Source organism: Silene latifolia, chromosome 10 (genome assembly GCF_048544455.1).
Source record: "Silene latifolia isolate original U9 population chromosome 10, ASM4854445v1, whole genome shotgun sequence".
NCBI lineage: Eukaryota > Viridiplantae > Streptophyta > Magnoliopsida > Caryophyllales > Caryophyllaceae > Silene > Silene latifolia.
The window spans coordinates 103,830,846-103,854,550 of NC_133535.1; the positions used below are offsets into that span (position 1 = coordinate 103,830,846).

Genomic DNA, 23,705 nt, shown 5'->3' on the forward strand with positions numbered 1-23,705 from the left:
TTTAATGACCCTAACTATCTTAGGACTCAAATATTAGTCCAAACTAAGATTTGACAATAATCTAACTTGGTTTTACATTATTGCTTATTATAATCTTATTTTTTTGGTGAACTGTGAAAATTATATTAATAATTAAAAAGTTGTCGTACATTCACCAATAGAAGCATACAATAGTACCCCTAAGACAAGCAACTACTCAATATAAAGTTTACATCCAAGGTGACCAGCTCATTCGTTGATACTTAGACGTCCATTTCCAATTTTGTCCTTTGCTCTGCACTATACTTTGCACAAACTTGAATACATAGGCAGGTAGAGGAAGTTGGCACTCCACCCTGCACAAATTGCGAGCCAGCCAAAGCTGATAAATCATGGCCAAGATGGCAGCAATGACAATCTTCTTCTTCATTAGAGATCTGCATCTCCACGAGCAACACCACTCTAATATCCTTGTGCCAGGCAAAACAACACCCAACCAATCAGCAAGTAATGTCCAGCATTGGCTACTGAATCTGCACTGGTATAACATATGGGAATGATCTTCAGTCTGATCCATACACATATCACAGGTGCTATCCTGAATAACACCAAAGCGCAATAGTCTATCCTTAGTCATTAGCCTTCCTTGGATAGCCAGCCAACCAATAAATGAGTGCTTAGGCAAGTTGAGTCTATTCCAGATAACTGGATGACATGGAACCTTAGCCTGATCTCCTTGTAGCCAAGAGTACCCCACAGAGATAGTATACCTCCCTGTATTAGTACTCCACTAACCATTACAATACGCAGCTTTGAATTGATCCTTGACCTGGCATATTTTCCTCCATGTCCAGCTTGACTTAGCAGTAGGGACATAATCAAGCCAGTTCTGGCCCTTAATGTACATGTGATTCACCTATCTAATCCACAAGTGATCAGCCTTCTCTGCTAGCCACCATACATATTTTCCAAGCATTGCTACATTCCACAGTTTGCAGTTTATAATACCAAGCCCACCAGTCTTCTTATCAGTGCAAACCTTATTCCAAGCTACAGGAGATGTTTTCAAAAAGTCCTCAGAACCACTCCATAAGTAGTTCCAACAAATAAGCTCAATTCTATCCATCACTGTAATGGGAATGATAAAAATACGAGACCAAAAACTGTGCATCTAAGAAAGTACAGCCCGAACAAGCACAAGTCGACCTGCATAGCTGAGCTTTCCAGCTCCCCATCCACGTATTCTCATTACAACCCTCTCAACAAGCCTGGAACAATCACTACTACAAATCCAGGCAAATACAACGCCCCTTTAACAACGATTATTCACGAAAATCACAATAGACGTTGTAGAATGTATGGCGCGAATTTTACTAAAATCAATTACAACGGGTATGGTTATAAAAACCGTTGTTATTAGTTTTAACAACGGGTCACACATGCACAACCGTTGTTAATAATTTGGCGCAAAATTGGCGCAAAGTTAGTGAAAAGTAATCACAACGGTTATTTTTGAAACCCGTTGTTAAAACTTATTTAACAACGGGTGTTTTTTACAACCGTTGTTAAAACTTTTTTCACAACGGTTGTTGTTTAATAACCGTTGTCAATACCTTCCATACTATAAACCACACAAACAAGTCTCTGCAGCCACAAAACACAACCCTTAATACACAAACACAAACACAGCAGACAAACAAACACAAAACACATACACACTCTCTTTCTCTCTTTCTCTATTTCTCTCTTTCTCATCGTCGCTTTATCTTCTCGCCGTCACTGTGATTTCATCGTCTATTACGTTCGTATTTATCAGGTAAATCTCGCCACATCCGTTAGTTTCATCGTCATTATTTTCTTTTTCTATTTATTTCTTTTGCATGTATGTGTTTTTATCGACCATTATGTTATTTGTTTAAGTATTGTTCGCATAATTAGTTACTAAAACAATGAAGAAGCAAGATGAAGAAGATAAACATAATTAATATATATATATATATTTATAAATACATAAATTAAAAAAAAAATTACATATGTAAAAATGCAATTCTTATATTTTCATGGAGGATCTTATTGTGCTCTATCGTATCCGTCCTCTCCTCCTTGGCTATTTGGAGGTTCCGTTCAGCAGCTGCTATATCGTCATATAGCCGCAATCGCTCGCCTTTGCTCCGTCAAGCCATTTTCTTTGGCGTGCTTCAGTGCGGATCGAGCTTCCGCAAGGTAGCTCCTGAAACTTTCCTCAATATGGAGGAACCGGCGGATGAAGTTGTTGTTGTTCTCGATCATGGTAAGAGTCTTTAGGATGAAATCATTCATTTTGTTAGAGTTTTTTGAGTTTGATTTGAAAGATTAAGTAGAGTTTGTTTTAACAGTTAGAGTTTGGAGATGAATATATGAGATAATGGAAATGTTAGTTGAGATATGCAATGTATTTATACTAAGCAATGTGTGGGTTGAGTTAATTGCTTTTTAATTAATATATATGTTAGGAAGTTGTGCCATAATAATCATCATCATATCTCTCAATAATGCTGCTTCAAATCCTATTACTAACCCTTCTCATTCCATATTATCCGTTCATATGTATAGTGATGTCAGTAATAATGCATGCATCGAATTCTAACAGCCGTAATTATGCATGCATCTAGTAATATTTAATTTTTTATTTTTTTATTTTTTAAGAACAAACAACAACGGTTATTGCGAAACAACCCGTTGTCTTTAGTTATAACAACGGTTTTGTATATTACAACCCGTTGTTATAACTTTCCCCCCAAAATTGAGTCACACTTTCCACAACGGGTTTTTATACATAAAACCGTTGTTAATAGTTTTAACAACGGTTTCGTTAAGTAAACCAACCATTGTTAAAACCTTCTACAACGGACGCTTTAACAACGTCCGCTTTTTTATATAACAACGGTTTTTGACCGTTGTTATAGCCTGTATCTGTAGTAGTGAATCCCCCACAGCCATTCTTTATAAGAAATGGGAATGCCAAGATACATGAAAGGGAAATTCCCCTCTCTGAACACTGAGACTCTCAACACATACTGGCTATCCTCATTACTCATACCATTAAAATAAATATCAGATTTCTCTCTATTCATTACCAGCCCAGAAGCCATAGACAAATTGGCAAAAGCTCTCAGAATGGTGCATATAGAATGTTTATCCCCCCTGCAAAACATTAGCAGATCTTCTGCAAAGCACAGATGAGTCCGACTAAGTGCTCTGCACATAGGATGGTAATTGAACTCCATAGTATTGGTCACTGAATTCAAGATCCTACTAAGGTATTCCATGCTAAGGGTAAAGAGTAAAGGTGACATGGGATCACCTTGTCTGATCCCTCTCTTCCCTTGAAAATACCGAAAGTTGGAGCCATTAAGTGAAAGAGTAAACCAAGGAGTTGAAATGCACTCCATTATCCACTGAATCATCTTCTGAGGGAAATCCAGAGCCACCAACATTTGTCTAATGAAGTCCCATTCAACTAAGTCATATGCCTTCTTGAGGTCCACCTTCATTAAACACCTAGGTGAACATACATGCTTTTCTCTTGTACAGTCTAACCAAATCATGACAAATCAGTATGTTATTAACAATGTCCCTCCCCTTTAATAATGCACTCTGAGTCTCACTAATTATATCAGGCAAAACAGAAGCTAATCTGGCACATATCACTTTAGAAATGACCTTATAGACCACATTGCAACATGCAATGGGTCTAAAATCAGCCACAGTCAAGGGTCTGTCCTTCTTAGGAATTAAAGTCAGGGTGGTAGAATTTACTTGCTTAAGCATTTTCCCAGCAGAAAAAAATTCCTTCACAGCTCCACATAAATCAGCTCCAATAATGTCAAAAGCATCTTTAAAAAATTGAGAAGTATACCCATCAGGTCCACGTGCTTTATCAGCAGGAATGGAGAATAGAGCCTCCTTGATCTCATTATCAGACACAGCTCCAATTAAAAGCAATTTATGCTCATCAGTCACCTTTTCGCCTTTCTGAACTATGCCCATATGCACCTTATCCGCTTTAGTTTGAGTTCCCAGTAGATTGTTGTAGTAGTTTATAAAAGCTCCTTCAATAGCATCAGGGGTGGTATGATTATTTCCATCTATGTCACGAATTCCAAGGATCCTATTCTGCATCCTGCGTGCTTTGATGACACTATGGAAGTAATGGGTGTTGTCATCTCCATCATTAAGCCAATGAGTTTTAGCCTTTTGTGCAAGAAAACTTCTCATAGCTACCTCCCTTTCTTTATAAAGAAGATCAGCATCCTTTACTGCCTGCTGCAAACCAATATTAGTAGGGTCAGACTGCAATTGAGTCTGCATACTGTGGAGATGCTTCAGAGCAACCTTAGTAGTGGTCTCAATGTTTGCATAACCAGCACTGTTAAGCTCTTTCAGTGGTTGTTTCGGTAGTTTCAGGTTTTTGACTAACTGAAACATTTTATACCCATACAAAGATACCCTTCAAATATCCTGAACAGTAGTCAGAAACTCGGGATCCTTCCCCCACATGTTGAAGTATTTGAAGCATCTTTTCCGTTGCCCTACATCAGAGGTGAGATTCATAGTGCACGGGAAATGGTCAAAAACTCCCTTAGGGTGATACATAGTAATGGTATTAGGAGACTCTAGCAGCCAGCTATCATTGACTAGTATTCTATCAATTCTGCTGAACTTCAAGTCCCCAATCTCGTGTTTGTTTGTCCATGTGAAAAAAGCTCCTTGAGGAGGTATATCACACAAACCACAAAAATCAACACACTCCTGAAACTCCCTTACCTCAGAATCAGTGACCTCTGGCCCAATTCTTTCATTCATGGCCAATACATTGTTAAAGTCACCCATAACAACCCAAGGCCCCCTAATAGAATTCTTCATACTTTTAATAGACTACCATAAAGTAGTACGATCAGCCAATCTATATACCCATAGACCATTGATAACCACCAAACACTCCCAGTTGGTAAATATGTAACTCTGGTATTCACCACCTGAGCCTCACTTCTCAAAACCTCCACATCATAATTACTAGCATCCCAAAGTATCCATATCCTACCTCCATCATGGCTATCATTGTTATGGACCAAAGACCAATGAGAACCAATCCCTTGATGTACTTTATTAATAGCAGAAGTTTTAACTCTAGTTTCTAATAGCCCACATACCCCTAATTTATTTGAATGCAAAAACCACCTAATATCTTTATGCTTATTTACACTATTCATACCACGAACATTCCAGAACCTAATACTACCCATTCTCAATGACAAGGCCTGGCTCCCCCGTTTCCTCCTCAACCACTTTATACTGCACAGAATGCTCAAGGACTTCCAAGAATGTTCTTCTGCCACTACCCATACTCACACCTCCTTGCTTAGTAAATTTAGTAAGGACTCTTGCTGGAGAGAAGGGGGTAAATGATACAGGGATAGGAGTGACTAAGCCTCTGGATATATTAAAAATTTTCCTGGGTTGGACCCTTGAAGAACTGACAGGTGGTGGGATCACAACAGGCTCAGGTACAACAACAGGTTGTTGCTGAACCCTCCCCTTTGGTACCCATTTTTGCCTGACCTTTCTTTGTCCATTCTGCTGCTTAGTCCTATAATCACTAGCCACATGACCCACACCCTTACACTCCGTACAAATGACTGGCTTCCATTCATAGTGCACAATCTGTCTGTGCAAGACATCCAATTCATCAGTAAATTCTATCACATCAAGAAGATCTGCCCCCATTTTAACTTCAACCATCACCCTCGCATGACCTATAAATGTTTTCAATTGCGTATTACTGTCACACCTCACAGGGACCCCTACCAGACCTGGAATCTTTTTCAACGCATTCCCCCAAAACTTAAGAGGTAATCCATAGAATCTGATCCAGATTGGTACCATATCAACAGCCTCACGAATCAACTTAGCAGTCGGAGTCCATTCTTTGACAACCACAGGTCTGTTATCAAAAAAGACATGCCCAGACTGTAAGACTCGTAACTTCATAGCCTCAGTTTTAAAATGAAAAGGAATACACCATTGGAATGAAAATAAATCTGATCGTATTCAGTATATCCCCAAACCCGTTTCACAAACCCATCAATTAACTTAAACGGAGGGTTCGCACCAAGCTCGTAGCAGTAGACAACAGTCGACCAATACGCTAATTCAGACTCAGTATCATGAGAAGTCAAACGGAGAGGACTTACTCTTTCAGAATCTGACCCTGATCGCGAATTCACCTCAGTCCAAGTACTTCCATCATCTGAATCTTCTTCAGCTATTGAATCCATATCGTTACTAAAATTAAATAGCCTGATTTCCCCATCCTCATCAAGAACGCGATCCTCAAGCTGGATGTCAACCTGAGAATCGTCAAATTTCCTGATCGTATTGTTGAAACCTAGAGCCAGAATTATTATTATGTGAATTACTATTACTAATCTGTGTTTTTGGAGTTTTTTGAAAATTATTATGATTTATTAATCTAACTACTCTACAAGATTTAGGTTGATTTCTTTTTTGACGAGCCATTGCTAATCAAAGATGAAGATTACCTAAATCATTTCTCTCTCTAAGTTGTTTCATCTCTATCTCTGTAAGTTGTTTCATCTCTCTAGGTTGATTTTTATTATAATCTTATTGATCTTAACAATTAAGAAATAATTCCCAATAAATCATAAAAATTTTGAAAAAATCAAAATCAAATTTTTGTATATACTGGAATATGACCAAGATCCCAAAAATTCAATAAAAATTGCTCACAAAGCATTTTTAGTTTATTTCATGAATAAATAGCATAAATTATAATTTTTACAACTTAATTGCAAATTAATCACAAAAATTATGAAAAATTAAAAATCAAAATTTTGAACATACTATAATAATTTCTAGATCCTGAAAAACATAAATCTAACCAAAAATTTCGAATTTAAGTTTATAACTAACAAAGTTGCACATCGATTTTATCACATAAAATTCAATAAACACACAAAATTAACAAGATTAATTTTTTCATTTTCACATCTGATGTTCTAAATATGTGTGCAACTTTGGGGAAAAGTTTCATGCCATAAATTTCATTTTAGCTATTTTTAGCTAATATAATCTCGATTTATTTTATTTTAACCCTTAAAATTATAAATCTTGCAAAATTAATCACATTAACCTCAAATTTTACATACAATAATTAAAATATGCATATGAGATCATATTAAAATTTCCTGGCCTGAAACATCATATAACTATTTTTAGTTATTAAATAACCATTTTACTCACTAATATTATCCATAAATTATAAAAGTGAGACATAAAATTCCATAAATCATCTAAAATGACCTAAAATATTTTAGGACCAGAATGTATACATGCATGGAAAAATTTCGTGCATATACTATATAAACACAAATTTTCCGGTTTTTATTTTAGTCATCTAATAACTCGTAAAATAAACTCAAAATACGATTTGGATGCAACAACAAAACTCTAATACCAATTGTTAGGTTCTTAAACCCCTAATTAGACTCCTCTAATTAGTTTTTAAATTACTCACTAATTTAGAATAATAGATCTAGTTACATGCAATATGTAAATAAATGAAATAAGGAGAAAAACGATTTTACCCTTATAATTGGTGGACCGAATTTTTGGGCACAAGATAGGACACCTTCCTAACCTTGTTCTTGAGTTCAATAACATTAGGATAATCCTCCAAAAACCAAAGTTCCATATTAGGAACTCTCCTCTTAGTTACACCCAAGACTATCTCATAACACTAATAATATCATTAACTAGATAATATTACTAGTTACCTTAAATATCAAATCTAATACTTATATTATTACTACAATTGTAATCTTGAGTTTTTTTTTAGATTTTTAGAAAAAAACTTGAACATAAAAACTATTTTTATGAGAGAGGAAGAGTGAGAGATAAAGATAAGATTATGTCAATAATAAGAGAACTTCTTTTTCTCTTGGGGGGAGGGGAGGGAGGGGGGGGGGGGGTTGGGTGGGCTTTGAAAAAGGGTGAGCATGTCTTCTCCTTTTTGTCTTCTCAAAATATAGGTAAACTAGGTCTAGGTTTTGGAGTCATCATTATGTTTAAAGCATCTTGTGCTAAGATAAAGACAAAATCCTAAACACCCCTAAAACCGGTCCGCCCTACATAAAATGGACTCCATCTAATCTTTGTATTTTTGTCATTTGTAATATGGTGTGACATATGACAAATAACATGTCATTAGACATATTAATGCATATTTAACAAATTAAATATCATTATATATCAAATAAAATTACATTTAACAAATTAACATGTAATTCACAATTACATGTACATAAAATGCGTCACATTAAGTCTAATTAATATAATCTACAACATTTGTAATTATAACTAACTAATTACTCTTATCTCAAATATTTCATAAACATTAATCAATTTTAGTAATATAACATATTAATCACTAAATTGAATCTTATTTAATCAAATTACAATAAGATATATAACTCTCACTCATTGAAAAAAATTTGTTCAATTTAAGGATTTAATTAATCTGTATCGACATACAATTTATTAACTTATCAGTTAAGGGAATTGTCCTATAGGTGTAACCTTAAGGGATCAACTGATCACCACCGTCAAACGACAGTAACGTCAAACTCTAGTCAGCCAATCGTTACCGATTAATGTTGATCAGTTGACAATATATTGAATCATTATGTGATCGCACTATTGTTGAGGACACATACTCCAACATTATTAGAATAAATTTAAGGTTACTAATATATTTTGGCAAATTTAACAAAAATAACCCAATCTTTGATATGTCTTCCCGAAATAACCCAACATTTTAACTTAAACAATAATAATCCAACCTTTGTATTTTTGTCACAAAAATATCCCAAAATCTCACCTAAACTAATTTCTACCTAATATTGATATATGATATTTTGTAAAATAGTTTCATAAATCTTTATATAAAGTTTATAACACTACATAAAATCAAATAATCAAGTAGAAAATTAAAAAGATCCAAACTTTTATCTTCACCAAACTTTTTATTCATTGAGAAATCAGAAACATGGCTATCAACTCTATAAATTTTCGTTAACATTAAAAAAGTTTGAAACTTGCAATCTTTTCCAAACTATTTTTTTAAAAAAAATTATATATTTGTTTTATTAATTAATTTCCATTTATAACTAAGGAAATTATAATTTTTCAAATTTTTTGGTTATGATTTTTTTTCTAACTATGATATCGCAAAATAAAATTTATATAAAGATTTATGAAACTATTTTACAAAATATCATTTCTCAGTATTAGATAGAAGTGAGTTTAGGTGAGATTTTGGGATATTTTTGTGACAAAAATACAAAGGTTGGATTATTATTGTTTAAGGTAAAAGGTTGAATTATTTATGGAAGACATATCAAAGGTTGGGTTATTTTTGTTAAATTTACCATATATTTTACCTAGTTAGTAATTATATTAGTGTTAAGGGTTTGTCTTGGGTGCAACTAAAAGGAGAGTTTCTACTTTAAAACTTGGAGGATCATCCTTATATTCATAGCTCAAGAACAAGGTTGTAAGGAGTCCATCCTTGTGCCCTTATTTCCGTCTCATTCAAATGTAAAGAAACATTATTTTCTCTCCTTACTCTTATTTTGTTTGCATGCAACTAGATTCTTAACATCTAAATTAATTAGTAACTTAGATCCATATTAGATGAGTATAATAAGAGGGTTAATGAACCTAATAATTGGTATCAGAGCTTTGTAGTTGCATGCAAATCGTTTTATAGGTTTTTTACGAGTTATTAGATGATTAAAATAAAAATCGGAAAATTTGTGTAAATATGAGTTATGCATGAAACTTTTAATGCATGGTTTATGGAAGTTTATTGCTCATTTTTATGATTTTTAGTATAATAATTACATTTTAGTGGGTAAAATGATGGTTTATTAACTAAAATAGTTAAACTTCGAATATGACCATGAAATTTTAATATGATCTCACATGCATATTTTACTTACTTTATTTAAAATTTGAGATTAATTCGATTAATTTTGCATGATTTATGATTTTAATGGTTAAAATTGGATTAACTCGAGATTATATAAGCGAAATAGCTAAATTAATTTCCATGGCATGAGAAAACTATTTTAGGTTGCATTTATGTCCTACACATCAGATGTAACGTTGGAAAATTTATTTGATTAATTTTCATATGATTTGGGCATTTTATTTGATAAAACCGATAAATCGCAACTATATTTTTCTCTAAATTAATTCGAAATTTTTAACCCATAATTTTTATATTTTGAGGCTCATGGTAATATTCCAGAATGTTCAAAATTTAAATTTCAAATTTTTAGATTATTGTAACGAAATTTGGAATTATTTCATAATTCTTATGATAAATGGGGTTAAATATGAGCAACAATGTATAACCAAGTTTCAGTATTGTCAAATTTTTAGTAGAGACTAATTTTTGAGTCCTAAGACAGTTAGAATAATTTACTTGGCCTTAAATTTGATTTAAGTATTAATTAGTGATTTTAATAAGTTAAAAATCACGCATTTTCATAAAAACCGAGCTATATACGATATAATCTAGAAAGGCGATTTGGCACATTCATTTTGCATGTTTGAATACATATATTTTGTTTCATAATTTAGGGATGAATGTCATTTAACTTTATGTAATTTTTGAATGTTGTAATTTGTCTTAGTATAGCCTTAGTTTTTAATTGATATTACCCGTAATGAAAGAGAATGTCTTGTTTATGCTGTTTGGGCTGAGAGAAATGCAAGAGCGTTTAGGGATCGAGAGAGGACAGTTCAGGCTGTTTTCAGTGAGCTCAAGTTCACTGTCATTGCACTATTAACGAGCAGAGGGCCTGAAAATATTTTCCTTGACATAGACTTAGTTTTCAACTCTTAGATTTATAGTCACATTTCCTTCTTGCATAGATAGTGGAGGAGTTTTGTATATGGTATAGGGGATATATCTTTGTAAGAAAACTCTTGTACTCCTAATTTTTGGAATATATGAGTAATACCCTTCTTGCAAAAAAAAAAAAAGGGAATGTCGATTTGGTTGTAATTTTAATGTGATTTCGCATCACCGTTTTATAATTTAATAGATTTATTTTTATTACAAATGTATAATAGGAATAGCTATGTATTTTATTATTATTTTGTAATTCCGGAGTTTCCTAAAGACGGAGCCATTCGGAAAGGAGTTCCGATCAAGACGGTGTTTTTCCTTCGGAGGCGTGTCACATGAAGTTCAAGGGACCAAAGGAGTTGGTTTCCGAATATGTAATAGAATATTAGATTTTCTATTTTAGGAAAGCCCATACTAGGAATTTGTTTTATTTTGCATGTTATCTTTCTTTATATGTTTGCATGCATGCCAAATCGCCATAACATCTCATGCATATTATATCGAATCATCGACCTTGTCAATTATAATTATCGATAGATCACTAATTTAGTTCACTTAAAAGAGAAGATAATAAATTGACAAGACCTTCACATTTTATAAAATTGAGACTTAGCCTTACCAAATAGTAGGAACTCATGAATCCCAATTTCATTAGGGGTACAATACGGTATTGAAATACTATACCGGCGTGCTTTCTTTTTACGTTGGGTAAGTGGGGTTATAAAATGTTATTACATTTTGAAATTTGGTTAATCTCAACAGAAGTATTAGAGGGGTTGTTGTCTCAATAGATCAGGGCTAAAGATGAACTTAGTGTAATTTCATCGACCGAGAGTTCTAAGTTCTAAGTGTAGAGTTGGTTAAATGAGTTAACCTACCAAATTATATTAGTAAGGATGTAGAGGGCCCGTTGGCTCACAACCGAGTTAATATGAATTTGGATCTTGGAATCGTTTATATAATTGGGTGGAGGTCGTTATATAAATGCTAAACTTGTCTAAAATATTTACAAGTCTTATTCATGATAAATGTTATTTTTTCCTTTATCTCATATTTTGTAGTCAAATTGATTTATCACAATGGCAACCTCTAGCTCGTCCGCACCACCTCTCACTACCGTTTCATGGCTTCGATCTTTTATGGATCGTTGCAAACTCGAAAAGAATGGTTCAAATTTCACCGATTGAGATGCGCAACTTCGCTTAGCCGCAGAAGGTGATGACAAGCTCAAATACCTTACAGAGGCTCCTCCCGCTACTCCTAATGCTAGGTCAACAACCGCGGTTAGGAGGCCTTTGAGACCTACGAAAAAGAATCCGCCGCGGTCAAGAATGTCTTGATTTTGTCCATGGAACCCGATCACTGCCTATGAAATCTATACTAGACTTGTGACCATGTTTTCACAAGCTCCTAGGATTATTCAATATGAAGCGGCGTCCCAATTCTTTGATCTCAATATCAAAGAAGGACAAAAAGTGAGTCCTCATGTGCTCAAAATGATTGAGCATGTTGAGACCCTCAAGTTGCAAGGAGTTGAGATCCCCGAGCAACTCGTGATTGACCGAGTGCTCCATTCCTTAAGCCGAATCAAGGGCTATGTTCAGTTTAGGGTAAACTATAACATGCAAAACTTGAAAGCCGATCTCCATGAGTTGCACAAAATGCTTGTGCAAGCCGAAAGAGACATGGGGCTTAATGCAAGCACTAGCAAGGATGTGCTCAACATCAATGCAAAGAGTAAGGGAAAGTTTAAGAAAAGTGCTAACAAGGGTAAGAAGCCCACTCCCTACAAAGGTAAGGGAAAAGCTATTGAGAATAGCTCTTCCAAACCCAAAAGGGGAGTCAAATCCGATGATAAGTGTCATTATTGTAATGGCATAGGCCATTGGAAGCACAATTGTCCCAAATATTTGGAAGACATCCAAGCTGGACGTGTGACTCCAGTAGGTAATATTTCTTCCAAAAGTTTATGTTATTGATATTAATTTTCCAACTCAACTTTGTATTAAGATACTAGTTGTGTTTCTCACCTATCTTATTGAATTTAGGGCATGAGAAGAGTGGAAAAGCTAAGCAAGAATGAGGAGTATCTCCAAAGGAAGCTAGAGTAGCCACCGCATAGATGGAGACCTATGGACTTGGCTTGGCGTTTTATTTTGAAAATGTCTTCATAATAGTAGTTATGTTATGACATTGTCTTGAAAACTTATTTTGTTTCCATGTTAGACGTGGAAGGCTCTTTTATTTTGCATCTCCGAAAAAATATTGTATTTTATTTTGGATGACTTGGCTTTTAACCCAAGTCATTTCGGTTTATGGCATTTTAAGTTTTAAAGACATCTTTCCTCTTTCTCTATTAATATCTATAACATAAAATAGATCGACTAAACTCAATCGATCATATTGAAAGATGATGATTTGTTCAATATGGTAAAGACCTAAGTTGTGAATTTGATTCCCAATTAGAGGATTCATGGCACCATGCCATTTCTTATGTAATGTAAGATCGATCGATTGAGAGTTGAAATGAGTTATTGAACTCATATTTGGGGATTTGAAATCTAATGTTAGCATGGGTTGTTTAAAGTGAAAACGCGCAATATAAATCACAAATGAGACTCCATACAAGATATGGAAGGGATTAGTCTCTAAAATAGTAACATTTCTTAATAGATAACTTAAGAATAACATGTGCCTAATGCTCTTTTTCATTCAAAAGAACAAAATTGTTTGTCGCTCCTAAAGCTATCTTTTTGGAAAGTAGGTGTATTTCTAAATGTTGGAGTATGTGTCCTCAACAATAGTGCGATCACATATTTAAATCTCATGATAAGAATACATAAGGGATGATACATTATATAGTCAACTGATCAACATTTATCGGTAACGATTGGCTGACTAGAGTTTGACGTTACTGTCGTTTAACGGTGGTGATCAGTTGATCCCTTGAGGTCACACCTATAGGATGGAACCCAAATTATTAACTGATCAAATGTATTTGATACAGGTTGATCAGTCCCTTATATTTATATATATTTAGTTGTGTGAGTTTGTTGAATTCGAGTTTAGAACTCGAGTTAACACAAGTTTATTATTCAATTATGCGATGATTGACTAATGAAATTTTATCTTATTATAATGTGATTAAATAAGATTTAATTTAATAATTAATCGTTAATTCGTTAAATTAATCAAGGTTTTTGTATTTTTAGAGGTAGAGGTTATTTGTTGATTATATTTACATGGGGTTGTAAATTTATTAAATTGGACATTATAAGACTTATTATTTTTTAATATAATGACATAATTATCACTTAATAGTTAAGTGTATATTAATTATTAGTTTATATTATATAATTGTTATATGATCAAACTCAATGCAAGATGTCTTTGGGAAAAAATTTCATGCCATAAAATTCATTTTAGCTATTTTTTGCTTATATAATCTCGATTTATTCTATTTTAACCATTAAAATCATAAATTATGCAAAAGTAATCACATTAACCTAAAATTTTACATACAATAAGTAAAATATGCATGTGAGATCATATTAAAATTTCGTGGCCATGAACAACATATAACTATTTTTAGTTATTAAATAACCATTTTACTCATTAAAATGTTATTATTATCCAATAAATTATAAAAATGAGCAATAAAATTCCATAAATCATTTAAAATGACCTAAAATATTTTAGGACCAGAATGTATACATGCATGAAAAATTTCATGCATATTTATACATGCAATAAATCTAATGCTTATTTATGTAAGATAAATAAATATATGAATGTTATATTTGTGTGACAAACATTACAAAATCAAAATGGTTCATTTTATACCCATAGTGGCCGAAATGCATATGTTGTTGGACAACATTTTTATTTTTGCATTTTGTTTAATAATCATCATGCATGTAATTATCACCTACTTGCATGCTTATCACAAACCTACTCTAAAGTACTCATTACCTATTAAGCATGCAAAATAAAATAAGAAAAAGAAATTGTCCACTAGTGGATGTTGGGTGCCGTTTTTGGGAGCCTATTAAGGGGCAATTTTGTTTCCCATTTACACTAGTTTTTCTTATGCAAGCTTCTCTCTAAAATCTCACAACCATAATATTATTATCTCAATACTAGAGTAGTAATAAAATAAATTTTAAGGGTTTTTAATTTCTTGTAATATCTATTTAATACTACTACAAATAATTTGGGTAAAATCTTGGGTGCAACCAAAATAAGAGTTTCTACTTTGAAACTTGGAGGATCATCCTTTTATTCATAGCTCAAGAACAAGGTTGGAAGGAGTCCTACCTTTTGCCCAATATTCCGTCCCACACATGTGTAAGGAATAATTGTTTTCTCCTTATTTCCTTTTTATTCATATTGCATGCACTAGATCTATTATTCTAAATGTAACACCCCCGTACACCAGGACGCCTTACCAAGGACCATTCCAGTGTATGACGATGTCACCATCTCGGTTTCCCGAGGAGGTAGATCAAATTAGACAATACAAGAACAATATTATTTCATTAGAGAATCTATTACAATACCATTCTATTCAAGTACCCTAAAATACAGTTCAATTATAATACTTGTGATTCTACATCTCTAGACCAGTAGCGTGATGACTCGATCCCTCCAATCCCAGCAGCAGTAATCAACAATACCTGCTAAGCCAACTGCTCACCATCCCCGAATGGATCACCGCAGATACCACAAAACAACACGGGTCGCATCGACTAATCAAACATAAGATAAGACAATAAAGTAAATAGCTGATCATTCACTATCCCAACTCACCACCTCGACACACACCGACTACACACGAAGTGTGTAGTCCCGCCAGATTACCCATCGCAACAGTAATCCTCGCCGCCAAAGGGGTGACCGCACCCATCCCCACCTAGTCCAGCCTCAACGAGCGACTAACAATCCCCGTCCCTTAATGTGCACATCCCCTCCCGTGGCGGGTTCCACGGAGGGCGAACTAGGGTGTGGAGCCACTCCCGCAAGTGACTCCACCACAATCTCAATCACAACATCGCAAATGTCACATGACAAATATCATCATTACCACAACCACTATACTCCGATGATCAGCGGATAGCCATGAACCACAATACAATCATAAATTCAATTCAATTAACAGTAGACTGAGTAGGGAGACCCTACCTCATAACAAAGCATGAAAGACTTCCATCTATAGCCACGCACAACTCCATTAAGCACCCTAACAATGGTAACCATATCCTATTACACAACTATACTCAAATAATCATTCAAAAGGACACAAGGCAGTAACTTACCTAACCTTGCACATAGGTGACGACATAGACAACCACCATTCACGACCTCCTTGCTCCGCGAGTCCCGACGTTCCCATGGTAGGGGTTAGGCTAACTCCTTAGAGGTACGAGGCTATGGAGTGATAGAGTAGGGTGATGGTCTAGGGTTAGAGAAAGAGAAACTCCGAGGAAATGAGAAAATAGAAATGAATCTCGCGAACTCGCATTTATAATAACGCGTCGACAGCAGCCATACTCGGTCGAGTATAGGAATACTCGGCCGAGTAGACTCCACTCGGTCGAGTATTGATGGTACTCGGCCGAGTGGCCTCCGCTAGGTCGAGTAACTAACCAATACGTCTCCTGTTACCGCCTCATCCTCGCCCCATCATTCCTAAGGTCTGTTTGGTCAACAAGGTCAGTCAACAACGCTCCTACAAATCCTGGATGTTACAATCTTCCCCCCTTAAAAGAACTTCGTCCCCGAAGTTCAGCCCGCACGACACTCCCCGCAAGATTACGTACCATGACCTTAACCACCTTCACAAAGGTACACAAATTCGCACTATCCATACATTACCATCAGCCAACTTACTCCACAACAATTACCTATCACAGCTACCTTTCTAAACATTAACCCATTCTCAAAACAGTAATCACCCTATACGTTTATATTAAATATACAAATGCAAAGCGATACACCATTGCAAAGTACATAAGTACACAATCACCACATTCCGAACACGTATACCAATTATCATCAATTGAATCGAATCTTCATATTACTTGATACCCTTGCGCCATAAGACTTTTCATATTAATTGAATACAACATAGATGCAGCTTAAAGAAAACATAATCAGAATCCAAGAATCCCGAATGTGAGCACACCTAACATACGTATGATTCTAAATATTTCATAAAATTAACTACTTATACATAAATAAGATACATCTTTCATAAATAAAATACTTGTCATAACAATTGAGTTGAGACCCCCGTGTATAGTATAATCTTTATATTACTCGAATACAACATAGCTATCGCTTCAAAGAAACATAAACATAAGCTATCGCTTCAAGGAAACCTGAACATAAATTCCAAATGTTAACTACATACATGTGATTCCAAAATCATAGGTATAACTAAACACACATTTTACATAATTAAATAGTTAATTCCGCGACATTACTCTTCCCCCCTTAAAGGAACTTCGTCCCCGAAGTTCACTATTAACTAAAGCTAATGCGCACCCCATGACGGTGACATTACTCATAGACCCTTGTAGCATATCCCAGTTTATGACATTACATACTCGTGACTCATAAGGACCAAAACATTTCAGCAACCTAATAACGTATGACACGGTCAGTATAATTAATGAGGAATGGCAGCGTGACGCGAAAATCGTCGAGGTAATTATCACTGTAACCAAACATATATCCATATAAAACTTATTACAACCACTACGCTGGTTGCGTAAGGTGTTACATTTCACATAATTTCAATGGTTCGAGTCTTCCTCCCCTAAACCACTCAAGTTCCTGACAACCAAGCAATGTCGTAACACAAAACATTCTCAATCACGTATCCATGGTACAACTATCATTCACCTATGCGGCATATTATGGTATAAAATAACGAGATAAGACATGGACCACTCTCCTATATAGTTATCATATAAACTTCACCTGTGCCTTCTGTTACCTCAACATTCGGCCGAGTATGAGGGCTACTCGGTCGAGTGAGCCATACTCGGTCGAGTGTATTTGTTTACTCGGCCGAGTGAGCTCTACTCGGTCGAGTATGGCGTATATTCGGCCGAGTTTTCATATCCAGAGGGCGTTTTAACGACCTTACATAGAGTATTCACAATCAACCTGCACGATATTTTCCGCAGCAGTAACAAACATAACAAATCCCAACCAGAGTCGACATTCCACACATCTGCCTACGATAATTAGCTAACTAACGGCCTTATGGCCAGATACAGTCATCCAACGAAAAAAAAAAAATACCAAATACCGAAAGCAACATCTAAAGAAGAGATAATAAATCCGACACCACAAAACAAGTCTATCACCTCCAAATATGTCTAACATCCAAGAAATCAACTAAATCAGTCTAACATCCAAGATCAGCAACGAGGACCCTCCTCCATGTCGTCACCACCACCGCGCGCGCAGGTACCGCACTCGAACTCCCCGCACTGGAAAACTCCGCTCGCGGCCGAGTAGTCCCCTCCTAGCCGACTACCGTGGTTGGCTCCCCACGGTCCCGCGAGGTAGCCAAACTCGCCACCTCTCGGTGCTCTCCGAAACTCCTGGTCCACCCCATAATCGTGGAACACTCCCGTATCCACTCCCCGGTCCTCTCCACTGCATGTGCCGTACTAAGTCGGGCCCCGATGCCCCGATTAAGGGTCATCTCGTATAGGTTGAGAACCAAAGTAGAAGAGATCCGCTCGGCCCACCATGAGGTCGCATCCTAGGGTCGTGCACCGTAGGGTACGACGAGTGCTGGTAGGGGTGGTAAGAGTAAGAGTCGGGGGCAGAGTATGAGGGCTCAGACACAACCGGGCCTACCCTAGGCTTCCTAACCCCACGACGCTCCCTAGGTGGGGAGGTGCCGCGCCGTCCCTCGTGCATGGTGACGGGCCTGTCGTAAGTCCAGGAGAATCCGAGGGTCGATCGTGTAAGACCGGGGCTCGTGTCTAGGAATGCCACAAGGCTCCCACTCGGCCAAATGATCAACAACAGGAGGTGAGTCAATCCGGAAGCACCATCCACATAGTACCTCTCACCCTCCAAGCATACGACCCATCATCCATCTTCCTCAACCACCGGTTCGACGCCGATTGAGCGTCCATGGTGGGTACAACCTCAACATACGCATTCCCCTCACGAGGTGGGGCCTCAAAGTCGGTCGGGCCGAGCTAGGCGGGTCACTATGGCCCCGCAAGCAACAAATCGGGTCTCGATCGTGCCATGCGCTCCCGACTAGAGCACACTATACCAGAGCACCGTAGTAAAACGGTTTCCTATGGTGGAGGTTAAGGTAGGACACAAGAAGCATGACTTCGTGAGAATTGAGCTTACTCACGTCCTCTCTCGAGTAAAGCAGCATGTCAACATCCTTAGAAACATACGAAGGGAAACGTGTTGAATATCATTAATCAACATGGCACCGACGGTAGGGGCGGGTCCGCTCAAATAAGGAAGGTACTGAGGTGCACCACTGTTCTTGGCCACGTCACTAAGGTAGTCATCATCCTCGGCCTCTAAACCCAAATGGTCAGCCAACTCATCAAGGGTAAGCTCATGGTCCTCATTGATGAGACTAAAAGAGACGGTCTTGCCCTTCCTATCATAAACAAAAGAGCTCAAAAACTCTAAGGTCAAGTGGGGGTATGATTTCTTTCTCAAGTGATACAACCCCTCCATGCCTAAAATCTTGAAAATGTGAACTATGTCTTCCTTAATCCCCAGAGTCTCAAGAATACTAGGGTTGACACAACGGGTGGGGCGAAAAGGGCGACGCATAAGAGCCACAAAAGCCTTACGATGATCGAAGTTAGCAAAAATTACCGATGGATGTGCCTCCACCGGCGGTACAACCGGTCCACTGCTACCTTGCCCAACCTCGAGTTGGACATTCCCGCGAGGTCTCTTGTTGGGTAAACCTCTAGTTTTCACCATACTGCAAGAAAATTATCTTTAACAAAGGATTGACATTGGAAACTCTCAGCACAAAGACGGACTGTTTCACTTGTATACCGATTTAAGAACAATATTTTTAAGACAACTATCAGAAAATCACCAACTACTTACTATTCATATGGTTTCAAATTTTAAATCATTTCAAACTAGAGAATACTCATCAATAACAATGCGAATTTCGTTTTTGATAACCCTACATCATAAGATAATCAACCAAAAATGTACACAAAGCCTCTATGAAGTCGAATTCGATCAATTAATAAGTTTAAAACTGAATTTCAATTGTTTTTAACAAGAAATCGAAGTATAGTATGCTAATACACAGTGCCTTTGAAAACAATAAAGGAATTTGAGTTTAAATCTTACCTTAAACTGAGTTAGGGCAACTAAGGACAAGTGTGGCACCAAAATTTTACCCAAAAGCTTGAGAAAAGAGGAGTATGGAGTTTTAGAGGGAAGGAAAGATGAAGATGGGAGGCGGAAATAAGAAAGAAAGGCACGAATTTAGGGTTTTTGTATAACCCGCAATTGGCCTGCTACAGCAAAACTCGGTCGAGTGTTTGGAACACTCGGCAGTGTTTCAAGATTTCGGTCGAGTGTTTAGGATACTCGGCCGAGTGTGCATTACTCGGTCGAGTACCATTCTTACTCGGTCGAGTTTTGAAGACCAGAATAGATTATAATTCTAACAAAATGGGCACTCGGTTATGTAACTTGACACTCGGCCGAGTTTGGTCTACTCGGTCGAGTACTCGCATCTACTCGATCTAATTTTCGAAATAAAGAAGGAGTCGTAACTTTTTACTGTTCCTGCAAAATAAAATAACATCGTTCGGAGTTCCGGGATTCCGGCTCGTCACAATTAAAGCTGATTCCTACCACGTAAACACACAACCGCACGTATATCTGTACATTCATCTCCAAACAATCATCACTTCCACTTTATCCCTCACTATACCAAGAAACTATTTTACTGTACCCATAAGGCACATGTCACAATCCAATTACGATAATTACCAAGTTTAGCTCTATATCACATCATTTCTACTTCCGCTAACCACCAGACACACACCTTATTCACATTTGTAATACAATAATTTCACACCTAACACATTCCAAATAAAACAAATTGATTAAGTTGTCACTGATCACACATTGCAACAATTCCATATTCACTTCCATTTTTCTACACATCTAACTAACATATATCACTCTAGTAATAGATACGCACACAATAGATACACACAGCACACAACACTTAGCAATCCACGACTCACACTAGCTACCCTTTTCCCGTGTCTGGTTTAAGTCCGATGGGGCCATGATTTTGAAATGAGGGCGCCTACTCACCCAAAATCTAGCATCGGCTGGGGCTCCCAACGTACATACACCAGGTTCATTTTAATTGACACCCTATGTTCTTTAATTTCGTTAGTTTAGGTTCCAAAATCGTCGTCTCTGTTACCACTTTGTAACACCCCCGTACACCAGGACGCCTTACCAAGGACCATTCCAGTGTATGACGATGTCACCATCTCGGTTTCCCGAGGAGGTAGATCAAATTAGACAATACAAGAACAATATTATTTCATTAGAGAATCTATTACAATACCATTCTATTCAAGTACCCTAAAATACAGTTCAATTATAATACTTGTGATTCTACATCTCTAGACCAGTAGCGTGATGACTCGATCCCTCCAATCCCAGCAGCAGTAATCAACAATACCTGCTAAGCCAACTGCTCACCATCCCCGAATGGATCACCGCAGATACCACAAAACAACACGGGGTCAGTACTGACTAATCAAACATAAGATAAGACAATAAAGTAAATAGCTGATCATTCACTATCCCAACTCACCACCTCGTACACACACCGACTACACACGAAGTGTGTAGTCCTGCCAGATTACCCATCGCAACAGGTAATCCTCGCCGCCAGTGGGTGACCGCAGCCCATCCCCACCTAGTCCAGCTCCTCAACGAGCGACTAACAGTCCCTGTCCCTTAATGTGCACATCCCCTCCCGTGGCGGGTTCCACGGAGGGCGAACTAGGGTGTGGAGCCACTCCCGCAAGTGACTCCACCACAATCTCAATCACAACATCGCAAATGTCACATGACAAACGTCATCATTACCACAACCACTATACTCCGATGATCAGCGGATAGCCATGAACCACAATACAATCATAAATTCAATTCAATTAACAGTAGACTGAGTAGGGAGACCCTACCTCATAACAAAGCATGAAAGACTTCCATCTATAGCCACGCACAACTCCATTAAGCACCCTAACAATGGTAACCATATCCTATTACACAACTATACTCAAATAATCATTCAAAAGGACACAAGGCAGCAACTTACCTAACCTTGCACATCGGTGACGACATAGACAACCACCATTCACGACCTCCTTGCTCCGCGAGTCCCGACGTTCCCATGGTAGGGGTTAGGCTAACTCCTTAGAGGTACGAGGCTATGGAGTGATAGAGTAGGGTGATGGTCTAGGGTTAGAGAAAGAGAAACTGTCGAGGAAATGAGAAAATAGAAATGAATCTCGCGAACTCGCATTTATAATAACGCGTCGACAGCAGCCATACTCGGTCGAGTATAGGAATACTCGGCCGAGTAGACTCCACTCGGTCGAGTATTGATGGTACTCGGCCGAGTGGCCTCCGCTAGGTCGAGTAACTAACCAATACGTCTCCTGTTACCAGTCTCATCCCTCGCCCCATCATTCCTAAGGTCTGTTTGGTCAACAAGGTCAGTCAACAACGCTCCTACAAATCCTGGATGTTACACTAAATTAGTGAGTAATTTAGAAACTAATTAGAGGAATCTAATTAAGGGTTGTAGAACCTAACACTAAAAAGATAGAGTGGGAGAAAATTCGCTACAAATTATTTTGTAGAATAATGACACGAGAAAATGTTCTAAAAAGTCATTCACATGTTATAAATAGAGTTTCTTTTAGAAAGCAATAGAACTATTATCTATTGAGTGAATTGTTGCTAGTGATCCAAATCAGAATTTATTGCAAAGAAATCTTGGTTTCACAATCCGTGATAGATTCTATACGCAAAGCTAAGAATAATTACTTTAAGATATTGGTATCTTTGAAGTAAAGCTTTCAAGTATAGAATAGCGTAGATGAACATTGTGATGTTAATCCAACCAAATCATGTTAGTAATTGCCGCATTTCATTTTGATGAAACATGGCAAGTGATGTTAAACCGCTTTTCTAAATAGGTATTTAGAAGAGGATGTGTGTGTGACACTAATCTTAGGTTTAAGTCTGTGAATTCTAACATACAATGTAAGCTTAAGGGATCCATATGTGGTTTTAAGCAACGTATTAAAAGATTGTAAAAATCATTTTTCCAAGCATGTGATAATTGAGAATGGTTGCATTTGATTTTTCAAAGAACCACAATTATACATGAAGTTTAGTGGGAGCTTATTTTTAGTTCATGTGATAATAGAGAATGGTTTCACTCGATGTGTCGAAGAACCATATTTACACATAAGGTTTAGTGGGAGCAAAAATTGTCTTCACATAATACTCATTGGGAATGATGTACCGATGCTTGCCTCTGTAAATGGGTGGTTGGGAAATCATTTCCAGATGAAAGATTCAGGTGAGGCACATCGCATATTAGATATCCGTATCTATGGAGATAGATCTAAAAGGATATTGGCATTAAGTCAAAAGTCTTATTTTGATA

General features: G+C 36.8%; 2 protein-coding genes across 2 annotated transcripts; both read right to left on the reverse strand.

Annotated features, from left to right (window-relative positions):
- Nucleotides 1-208: 208 nt before the first annotated feature.
- On the reverse strand, nt 209-1,105 carry LOC141608001 (uncharacterized). The gene is made up of 2 exons (XM_074427354.1): nt 988-1,105; nt 209-753 (listed from the first exon to the last, which is right to left on the reverse strand). The coding sequence occupies exons 1-2, from the start codon at nt 1,103-1,105 to the stop codon at nt 209-211; spliced, it is 663 nt and encodes a 220-aa protein (XP_074283455.1).
- A 3,365-nt stretch (nt 1,106-4,470) lies between these two features.
- LOC141608003 (uncharacterized) lies at nt 4,471-4,884 on the reverse strand. The gene has a single exon (XM_074427355.1). The coding sequence runs from the start codon at nt 4,882-4,884 to the stop codon at nt 4,471-4,473; it is 414 nt and encodes a 137-aa protein (XP_074283456.1).
- Nucleotides 4,885-23,705: the final 18,821 nt, after the last annotated feature.